General features: G+C 39.2%; 1 protein-coding gene across 1 annotated transcript in view; it reads left to right on the forward strand.

The window, feature by feature from the left end:
- Positions 1–10,748, forward strand: part of scp2a (sterol carrier protein 2a) — a 30,529-nt gene extending 19,781 nt beyond the window's left edge. The window contains exons 13-16 of the mRNA XM_063886078.1: positions 852–948; positions 3,076–3,205; positions 8,936–9,015; positions 10,155–10,748. Coding sequence (XP_063742148.1) covers positions 852–948; positions 3,076–3,205; positions 8,936–9,015; positions 10,155–10,250 — 403 coding nt within the window. The 3' untranslated portion in view covers positions 10,251–10,748. The remainder of the gene's footprint in view (positions 1–851; positions 949–3,075; positions 3,206–8,935; positions 9,016–10,154) is intronic.
- The last annotated feature ends 1,086 nt before the right edge of the window (positions 10,749–11,834 follow it).

The raw sequence follows: 11,834 nt of genomic DNA on the forward strand, positions 1-11,834 counted from the left end.
AGACACGTCTTTTGTGCTTTAGAGTTTTACTCGCTACAGCGTGTACTTTGAGGGTTAGTGACCGTTTACATGCAGAAAGAGCTACATAACACACGAAAGGACGGGTTATAACCGGAAAAGCACAATAGGGGACCTTTAAGAAAGTGTGTTAAGTTAACCCCGTTTTATAGCCTTCTCCAACATGCTGCTTGAGGTTTTTGGATTGAAAACTCAATCTACATGGTGATATATTAACGCACACATAGGAGATTGGTTGAAAAAAACGTTTTAACTATTAACAATAGGCTTATATTTGAACCAAAATAAGCTTAATATCATGATCTATTGGGAGAAACCAAGCAATATGATGTAAAAATCTGACATTTATTCTAATATATCCCCAATAGAACGTTCCCCAAGGCTGTGCTATTGGTGTGTGTGTGTGTGTGTGTGTGTGTGTGTGTGTGTGTGTGTGTGTGTGTGTGTGTGTGTGTGTGTGTGTGTGTGTGTGTGTGTGTGTGTGTGTGTGTGTGTGTGTGTGTGTGTGTGTGTGTGTGTGTGTGTGTGTGTGTGAGAGCATTTACATTAGAACCCAATGAGTGACTGCCATAAGTGTACCTCGTTATGAATGGATAAATGTTGTAAATGTACCTTAAAAGCATTTTAAGTAGTAGGAAGTCCAATTTCCATACATCAATTGGCCTGTTGCCCTACATTAAGTGCATTGCTTTGTACTCTGTTCCTTATTCTGCCACATACCATTTAAATCATATGTGTACACGTGTCTGATTCATGGTGAAACCACAGACAGCTGAAGCGCTTTGTCTTATTGTGTACTTTGTGTCAGGCTGCTTTTTTTCTGCTTCCCCCAGTTCCAACGTAGCTGCAGTTCTCGCCAGCTCGGTCGGCGGTCTTGAAGGGTTTAAATCTTATCCAGTCTTCAAAGAGATGGAAAAACGTCTGCAGGAGGTAAAGTCATAAGAAAAAAGTCTCCTCACCACTTAATGTAGACATCCCGTGGGTTTAATCCTATATCATTATATTTGCATTTCATTTTAAAATGCAAATGCTAATATATATGGACAGCTGTGAGTATGTATGGTGTTTACATGCTTTATGCACAAAAGTAACTTCCAGTATTGCACCTACTGAACTGTTGATTTGCTGGAAGGCTGGAACATGAACGCAGACTGCAGTTTCGTAGCCATGTTGCATAATTTTTTTTCCCCTTAGCATTTCAACAGTAGTGTAATACAAGGATGCCTCCTGCATAGTTAGGCATTTGGCAAAATGCTTGCTGCTCACATTGATTGTCAGGATGCAACAGCTTTCCTATCATCTGATTTCAGGTTTTTGACTCTGGAAGCTTCTGTTTCAGTTTTTTTCCCCATCAAGTTGAAGTCAGGGGAGAGTAATGTATGATTTTCCCCTAAGGTGCGGTCGGGATGAATTGTGCTTTGTCTCTTTTGGCATTAACACAAACACAAATCCACATACTAGACCTCTGTGCCCAATTTCAGCCTCAGGCAAAAACTATCCAGAATCAGAATACCTTTATTCGTCCCACAGAGGGGAAATTTTCATTTGTACAGCTGAAAGAGCCCAAGACAGCTTAATATTACACCCAAGATACTAAAACAATATATATAGTGTTAATGTTGGCGCCGTTTGAAATCCACCACCACCTCCTAAGACATTTTTTGTAGACGGGGGAGTGCCTCGTTAAAAACAAATGGGTAAAATGTGTAGGGTTAAAGAGGGTTTCAACAAAAAAAATTGACCTTTTTAAACATAATAAAGCAAGCAGACCTTATGTTTATTGTTAGGCTTCCAATCAACGAATACAAATAGCACAAAGTTCTGCCCTGAGTCTGGTAACATGGGGAAAGGGGTTGTTTAATATTCAGTCCAGCTAGGTTCTGGGAATCTCACACTCTCCCTCAATCAGCAAAATAAAGAAAATAGTTTTAAAAGAGCCTGAAGAGTTTCTGGCTGTGAATATCTGTTTTAATGAGGTCTGCATCAGGAATGATCAGAAGGAGCTGGGTGTGCAGTTATCCTCCTCTCTTAAGCCCTCTGCTAAGCGCCTGTATGGGCGAGAAGAAATGCACACAGCTGCTCTCAATTCTTAATCAGGAGCCAACAGGTGATCTGATTCCCCTCCAATCAACTCAGGGGGACTGAGACACCCAGCTGAAATTAATTGGGAGAAGGGCAATAACAAAAAGTACCAACAATAGTATTTATTATTGAATTAAAACAAGGTAATGTAATGGCCCACACCTCCCCAATCAAAAACATAAAACATAAAACATGCCAGTTCAACTCTTACTTTAACGTTACTTTTTTGTGATTGCTTGCTGTGTTATGTTCCAAGAAAACATGGTTTACCAAGTAGCTGTACAATGTGTTCAAGGCTAAACAAATGTCTTTGCAAGTATCAGAACACACCAGGTGGGTGAGTACTCAAGCTGTTACAGAGGCCACTGATACAAATAGATGGGCATTTCCTCACAGTGAACACCCGGGGCTCTACAACTGTGTTACAACTTTACTAGTTAAAAAAGTTTCAGGCACTCAAAACCACATAAGCCTATAATTGATTGTAATTATAATGTGACTGTGGCTGCTGCATCAAGCTGCTTTATAAAAATAATGAATAAAGGTATGTAAAGGTGGTCAAATGTAAAGCTTGTGCAAGGGCTGCTGATATACCTGGAAGCCTCGGCTAGAAAGACATTGAATATGCAATGTATGCCTCTGAATTCTAATTGGGCTGTCACGATAACAGAGTGAGATTAAAAGTGACAAAGTGAAAAACTGGATGATCATATGTGTTTTATCACCATGACTATCACAGTTATCTTGAATACCAGTGTTATCCCTACCTCTGATTTGAATTCTACTCACTCCCAGCATTCAATGTTTTATATTATGCCACACTGCGATCATTTAATTGCATTGCAGTGAAATGAAGAGTTAATTACAGACAAGGGAATTATAGTTCTAACAACACTCATAGGACTGTGATTTATATTATTCCTGTCTCCAAACATTATCTGTGAACTGATGAAAAGCCCTGTGGACTCCCTGCAGGAAGGAGAGCAGCTTGTCAAGAAGATTGGTGGAGTGTTTGCCTTTAAGGTGAAGGATGGACCCGATGGGAAAGAGGCTACGTGGGTCGTGGACGTGAAGAATGGCAAAGGTTCTGTCAGCAGTGATCCAGGTGTGTAACCGCCACGAATGTGTGTGTTGTATTTTGGTTGCAATGCAATTTTATGTAAGGGCCGATAATTATCCCGCTTATTACATAGCCACATACTCAATAAACCAACGACTTGATTCACAATATTGAATGTCTAATATTGAACAATTATTTTATTGACCTGAACAACAGCGTAACTTCAAATCACGGCAGCCCTGATCAGGGTTTTCTGTAACTGTCTAATTCTGTTCATGTTTTCTTTTCTATTAATCAGTCTTTAAAGGTCCCCTATTATGCAAAATGCACCTTTTAATGTCTTTTGTGTGTAAGGAGACTCACAAAGTGTCAGAAAATACAACCTTCTCTCTTTTCCTCCTTACCCACATCTCTAAAACGGGGTACAAACGAGCTGATCCAGATTTGCCGTCCTTATGATGTAATAAGGAAAATGTGGGCTGGCTTCCCATTGAAGTCCTGGCAACGTCCCTCCCACGTGACACGTCCCAAACATGGATGTATAATAAGAACTGGATACAGCCTCAGAGGCGGGACCTCGTTCATTTCTATGAGAGCTGCTCATTGGCGCATGAAGACGGAATGGCCTGAGATTGTCGAGAGCAAAACGTCACAAATTACCCATCATGCCTGGCTGTCGAGAGCCAGAGCATGCAGTTGAGTTTCCCCTTAAGCCCCGCCCCTGATCTCCAGCTTCGGCTCAATAGAAAGAATAGAGAGAGAAAATACATCTGGATTCAGCTTTTAGCGCGTTTTACAACTTTAAGGACCTGATGTTTTTAATAAGGACTATAAAAGCGTTCATACTGGGTAGTTTATTTAGAATTTTAAAAAACTATCCACCGATTTACAGACGTCTGTTTCCCTGTGTTAGTCAATGGGAAAAAGTCTTTCTGGCCCGGGTGATGTCACGGATGGATACGGAAGTTTTAGCACCTGCTGTTTGGCCTCTATGAATATTTTCCTCTTAAGTCCGGAGCACTGCCTGGGGGCTTGGTCCCAACCTATCGACCCCCATATACAGTCGGAGAGCTGAATCCACTCTGTTTTGGAAGTAATATGGTCTGTGTTTACATTAGCAAGCATCACTAACACTCCGAGGTAACGCTGTACTGGAGAGAATATGTGTGAAAAAGCAGGATAAAAAAGGTCCTGTCCTTGTGGTAAAACCGCGAGAGAGAAACGTTTGAGCTCCATACTGTTTCAGAAACAATGCTTGATGTGGTTTGGGACATAATGTGCGGTTTAATAATGGCAGTGTTTAGCTGAGTTTCTCTGTTAGAAACTTCTCTCTTCAGACAGAGAGCTGCATGAAGCTGCAAAGGGGCGTGGCCAGCTTCAGCTCAGCTCAAATTTAAAGCAACAGTCACAGAATCAGCACTTCAGGAACAGGGCTGAAATAGAGGGGGGTGAGGCATGCTACAATGGGAGATCTGTTAGGTATTTTAAACACTTCACAGATCTGATTTGTATAGATATGGCCCTACAACATATTGTTCAAATATAGTATAATAGGAGACCTTTAAACACTGCCAGATCCCGTATCGTCTTCCCGTTAGCGTTACTTCCACTCTGTCTTTTTCTGTTGATTTCTCTGATGTCCATCTCTCAGTTTCTTAACCTCTTTACTTCTCTTGTACTATTTTTCTTTCCGTTTCTGGGGACAGTTCAACCATCATGAAGCCAAAGTGAGGTGGTCTCCACAAGTCTCTAAATTAATATTAATAAAGTATTCCATGGTGTTTTCTGAGGGAGAAAACTAATGTTTGTTGACCACAGCTGATGTTAAAATTAGCAAACTTCTTTCTGTGGATTGATATGAACATACATAATCCCTTGCTCCCCCCTAGGAACGGTGTGTTAGCTAGTATTAACAACCTCTGAAATGTCTAAATTGACTAATCAAAATCGAGTATTGAACTAAGCTGTGTATTAAGAAATTATAAAATTAGGGATGCTAACGCTGATCTGGAATACAATTTTGAAAAATGATACCTGCAAATGAATCACATGACCAAGTTTGACACATGTATCGCCTACATGCACTGACTGTATACCACTGGACATCAGTAAGCAGACATAATTACATCGCTGTAACATCACACCTAACAATAACAAATGCCACCTGCAATCATTCGCTTTAAGTGTGATGAAAACAGAGAAAAGGGTATTTTGCATTAGCTAGGTCATTTCTTGAAGTTTGGAGTGGTAGCAGAGAAGATTGCCACTGTAGGAACGGATAGCGCTCCCAATATCGTCAGCAAGAATATTAGTAGCATGCAAGAATAAAGTATCCCCGTGTAGAGCATGTTATACTGAAGGTGATCACATTGGTTCTCTGTCACAGCAGGTTTCTCCATGCTTTAGCTAAGTGTCAGAAATCGTAATGCCAATAATTCAGAAAACAAGTGTCCATTGATTACATTTTTAATCAATGGACACTAGATGAACAGCCTTTGGGAGTAACGGAATACATGTGACGGGATTACGTTATCAGGATACAAAAAAAAAGGTTACTGTGTCCCATTACATTCTCTTCAAAAATACGTAATTAGATAACTGGTACCTTTGACAAAAATGGGGATAACTACCAGAATCACCTTCCTATTGTGATACTTATATTAAGTTACTGATTACATTTTCTTTACAGGTAACTAGTAATTGTAATGGAATACATTTTTAAGGTAAGCCTCCCAACCCTGGAGATTGAATACATTGAATAATGGATTTACTCTGTGGGATTTTCTCCTACTTTTTGCCTTCATGGATGTTCTGCGCAGTATTATGTCACCAAAAGTGCTCAGGGGTTTTTCTGAATGTTGCTTTTAATGCATAACAAACATTCTCTGGCGGTTGGTTGGACATTTCTGTTGAAACATGACCTTTTTCACATAGTAGGACTTCTTTCTCCTGCCTACTGTAATAATAGATCAAAATGTTTATAACAAATGATTAACTGTAGCTCTCAGTCGCAGTATGAACACGTGCCAACGTGTGACCTTTATGTTTTCTAAAACATTTATTCCACAGAATTGTGGCTTTATATTTCATAGAGAGCTCAAACATGAATCTGCGTATGGCATTACTTGTGATTCATACTCTCTTTGTTTTGCTCTTTTTATTAGCACCCATTTAAATGTTAAATTGAGAATCTTTGTGTTAGTGTGTTATTTTAATAGTCTTCTTGAGTCTTAACAATACAATTAAAAGGTTGACATTTAATATTTTCTTTTTGGGTCCGTACACTTGAGAAAGCTTTTGCTGCCTGACCTTATTGGCTTTTTTTGTGAAATAACCTTCTTGTAAAACTCACCAATCGAAGTAGTTAAACATTTCAAAACACAGACTTTATCAACAATTATTTTGTAATGTCTTCTTTGGCTTTAAAGCTGCTGCAATGGACTAGAAACATCAAACTACATCAAAACCCTCAACACAAAGCACATTGTCGTGGCTTCCTTCTCTATTTTTCCAATAAGCTACTAGATGCCTTAAACAGACATTTTCTAACACGTTTTCTCTTGTTTATATTTGTTTTACTTATGCAGTTGTTGATTTGCTTGGCCTCAGATGGTGGTGATGATATTGCCCGATGTTTGCTCAAAATAAAACAAACTTTTTACACAGATAACAAAGAAAACAGGCCTGAACAATAGTCAAAAACAAATCTTACAAAAGAAGCAAAACTCTAATCAAATAATAAACAACTTAAGTAGTTCTTTCTCTCTTTCTTTCTATTTAAAGGTCTCCTATTATTCTATATTTGAACGATATCTTGTAGGGCAATATCTATACAAAACATGACTGTGAAGTGTTTTGCTCAAAACACCAAACAGATCTCCCATTGTAGCATGCGTCACCCCCTCTATTTCAGCCCTGTTCCTGAAGTGCTGATTCTGTGACTGTCGCTTTAAATTTGAGCTGAGCTGAAGCTGGACACGCCCCATTGCAGCTTCATGCAGCTCTCTCTGTCTGAAGAGAGAAGTTTCTAACAGAGAAACTCAGCTAAACGCTGCCGTGATTAAACCCCATATTATGTTCCAAACCACATCAACATTATTTCTGAAACACTTCTCAGTGTTTACCACTAGAACAGAGACATCATATGTATTATATAAACAACAACTCTAAGTCCCTCCTGCAGACATCCTGCTGAACACACAGACACACAGAGCTGCTGCAGAGAGGATTTAGACACCGACTGTATATTGCGGACGATAGGTTGGGACGTGTCCCGTGGGTGGGACGTTGTCAGGAGTTCAATGTAAAGCCAGCCCACATTTCAGTCATTACGTCATGACCGAAGCAAATCTGGATCAGCTCGTTTTTACCCCCGTTTTTAAAGATGTGGGTAAGGAGGAAAAGAGAGAGGGTTGTATTTTCTGACACTTTGTGAGTCTCCTTACACACCGAGGACACATATTTATGTATAACGGACATCAAAAAGTGCATTTTGCATAATAGGGGTCCTTTAAAGGATAGTATGACTAAGAAACGTGAAACGGTTAAAAAACTGGCGGCATCTTTTCCACAGGTTGCCCATCTATCACTTAGAGGGTGGCGCCGTGGGAATTTTATTCCTTTGTAATTTTTGGACCACATATGTCACCATTAGGTAGCCTTTTTTTACAAAGTCAAAATCAAAAGTACTCTTCCTGAATGGGAGTGAGTACGTCGCCACGTGTGGTGCTTCCAGGATGCTTGTGGCCGCCACGCACACTTGTATGTAATATGCACACACACATGCACACACACAGCCACTCTCCCCCTGACTGTTTCCATTAGGCTGCCCCCCTCCCCCTGAGTTACTGGTAGGTTGTTTTTTAAAGGTCAGCTCAGCCTTTCCATCTGACTTTATTTGCCGATCCATCCAAAGCGATACAATAAGTGCAATAAACCATCTCGATTTGAACTAAAAATAGTAAGTACATTATTTTTTGTTAAGCCAAACCATTAAGTGCCACTGCATTGACCTAAAATAAGGCAGAGTGTGTGAAAGTGCTACTGCACATACAGAAATTCACAAAGAGGACTGTTTTTTAGATCTGAGATTATAGTCAGTCATTAACAACAGCATTTTTCTTACACTACTGACTTTAATCATAACTCAAAAAAGAGTAAATGACTTTTGCTTAGATCGGACAAAAAGTTGTGGCCCTAATTCTTTCCTTTTTTATTGGCCAAAGGTACTTTGGAAACAAGTGGTTTTTCATTCCTTGACAGAAGATATGAAAATGATTACTTTTAAATCCTGTAATATGAACTTTGTGTCTTAAGAGGTATTTATTTTTTTATTAGGACAAATCTATATACACACAATGTTTTGATGCTTCAAGCATATTGATTTATTATCGTTATACCGTAGGCAGAAATACCGCCTGTGTTAATGATAGTGGGGTTCTATTTCAACAGGCTGATGATAGCAATTATAAATTCTGTCCTGGAAGAATAAATTAGGGCCAGTTTAAATCATGAAATAGCATTGAACACGCAACACATTTCATCCAGAGTGTACTATTAAGTGCATGGTGAATCACATTTCCCTTTCATGTGCAATTGTGTGAAGGTTGTTTTTTGTCTTTTCAGCCAATGGTGCAAGGTTACATTTTTCTCATGGTGTGTGAACAAAACAGAAATGATGCATTTGATTCTGGGTTTAAAAAAATAAATATGATACACTCTATATATTTAAGTAGTAAGCCATTATAAATAAAACATGTATTGGTTTTCTTATAGATAAGAGAGCAGACTGCAACTTAACCATGAGTGACGAGGATCTTCCTGATCTGATGACGGGAAAGATGAACCCACAAACGGTAGGTGATCATGATAAACCATATCTATCTGCACTCACACAGTCATGCACTAAAAAGATTTAGTTAATGCAAACACTATAAATATTATACAGTTTATGCACCGACAAGGGGATCGACTAAACAGAAAACACCAGAGTCTATTTAAACCGAACATGATGTGTTGGAAAGCACTGGGAATATGTGTCTCAACACACTAATGTCAATCCACCCAAAAAGTGTAGGTTCTGGTTCTTTTTTTACAGGAAGCCAAACACATCAACACATTACATTTTGCCCATGGACATGAATTGTTTTTTTTACTGAGAGCTTTGTTAATGCACCATAACCACCTGTTTACAAAATGAATCCAATGAAATGGTTTCTGTGTGAACAACATCTCCATTTAGTCTGTCACAGGAGTTCTTAAAGTGGACATGCCCTGTTATACTTGTATTTTGGGTTTTACTTGCACATGTTTACGATCTTTAACAAGCAAAACACATTATTTTACTCACTCTGTGTGTCTGAATATAGCTGTTTTCACATTTTGTATAACGTGCTTCACTTTCTCTAAAAAGCCCAGTCTGCTCTGATTTTTGTTTTTTCCGGGTCTTTCCTATCCGGGCCAACCCACCAGAAAATATGCCGTGGTCGAAGCTGATTTTTATGGTGACCCAACAGTGGTACCACAACTTCTGTGTCAGTCATATGACGTCATTGGGCAAAAGAATACTTTTTCCTGTTGCATTTGACAAGAGTTAGCTGTTGACTAATCACAACAGAGCAGGCCATCTAAGCAATCACAGCAGACTGGGCTCTGGTTTCAGACGGAAAGCGAAAAGAGGTGCTGCAGCACAGGCAGTACGAGAAAAATAAAGAGCTTTTCAACATTAAAGCATGGAGACATGACAGAATAGAGAAACAAAATATAAATATGTTCCTGGAAATGAGTACCCCAGTCTAGATAGATCGAATCAGAGGATGAAACCCTCTTTATTAGTCACATACATGCACACAGCAGAGCACACACAGTGAAATTGGTCCCCTGCATTTAACCCATCCTAGTACTAGGAGCATTTAACCCATCCAAACATGTTGAAGGGAAAAGTTTAAGGTCAGGTAAACTATTTTAATCTTTTCCCTTTGTTTCCTGTCTGCAGGCTTTCTTCAAAGGGAAAATTAAGATCACTGGAAACATGGGCATGGCTATGAAGCTGCAGAGCCTGCAGGTTACACCAGGCAAAGCCAAGCTGTGATACCTTCAGTAAACTTTGGTGGTTCTCGGAGCAGCACTTCAATGGGCACATTTTATCTTGGAAACCCTAACGCTCTCCTCTTGCATTTTGCTAACCAATAAGCTGATGAAATACTTTGATAAGGAGTTTGATCTTGAGAGACAGTCCATAATGAGAGCTGCTACTTTGATATCAGAGCATACTCACAGTATTCTGTAGTGCAAACTAATTCTGATTATCTTCTTATGTTTAATCTAGTCCACCATACCATAGTGTGGGATCCATTTTGAGTCTTTGGTAGCTTTGTGCTCCTATGTAAACACTCAGATTTGTAGGACTTCTCTCTGTTTGATTAATGTCTTTACACTCAATGTGCCTCTTGTTTCTGACTATGGAATTAAGCTTGTGGTTTGAAGCCGTTCTTGACCTTCTCAATTTGAATAGATCATTTTCTATAGATTATATGTATGTAATTAAAGCAAATATCTAATTTTTTAATAAATCCCTCCCTAACAATTACATCATCATCTCAAAGTTTGTTATTTTTTCTTAAAGTTAGGTATCCATATTTACTATATTCTTTATTTTATAGTGTTAAACTCTGAACATACAACATGGAGCAGGGGTTGCTGTTTTTTTTGTAGACCAACCCGGTAGTTAGCATCGCAAGGTCTCCCACTAGAGAAAACTGGGATTTTCCACTGGGTTTTGGAATACTATAGACAATAAGATCCGTGGCAGACATGTTCAGCAGGATAATCTATATGCACACGTTTTTAATGATTTTTGAAGCATAAATTCAAGTGCCAGAAGTAAAACAAAAAGTGAACCTTAGTCGCTAAGTTAAAAGCGGCTAATGCGCGGCGTCATGACATTTAGTAATTTCATTTATTCATTTGTGTTCATGTCAACACATCAACATCTTTTAAGCTTGTCTTAACCACAGACATTATTTAGGCACCTAGCGAAAATCACATTCAACAAACGGTAGCCTTTGGTCCGTGTTTCAGGACTCATTCCTGCACCACTCCCTTGTGGTTCACAGTAGAGTGAGTGAATATGATTTCTTTGCATTTGTCACGTGCAGTAGTGTTTGTGTGTCTCTCCCCCTCTCCCTCTCCCACTGATTGCGCCCTCCAGGTGCAGTCTCTCCCAGGTGAATCCAATCCCTAATCAGGGCCTGCATAAAGAACTGAGGATAGCAGCAGCACTATTGTCTCTGACTGCGAGGCCTCAGCGTGTTCGAGACACGTGTTAATAGTGTTTTGAAAGAGCCCCACTGCAGCACGGTGTTATTTTGTTGCTGCTTTCAAGAACTTCTTCCATTGTTTGTTACTGAATCGGCTGGTTAGCCTTTTGCAGCTAAAGTAATACACAATACTCGTTTCTTTTTTTCCCTGGGTGTTTTTTTTATTTTTGGGGTACATCCCCTGTTCCCTAGAGATTTTGGGAGAACCAAACAGTGAAAACATTTTAGGAATTAGTACACAGTCTTGGTTTGATTAAAAATAATAAATATTTCAGCCAATAGTTTGCTGTTATCCTTTTTACTATTATATGCTTTGTCAACGTCCTGATACATCTATATTGAGAAGTATCTTCAAT

This window comes from Eleginops maclovinus, chromosome 6, assembly GCF_036324505.1.
Source record: "Eleginops maclovinus isolate JMC-PN-2008 ecotype Puerto Natales chromosome 6, JC_Emac_rtc_rv5, whole genome shotgun sequence".
Classification (NCBI taxonomy): domain Eukaryota; kingdom Metazoa; phylum Chordata; class Actinopteri; order Perciformes; family Eleginopidae; genus Eleginops; species Eleginops maclovinus.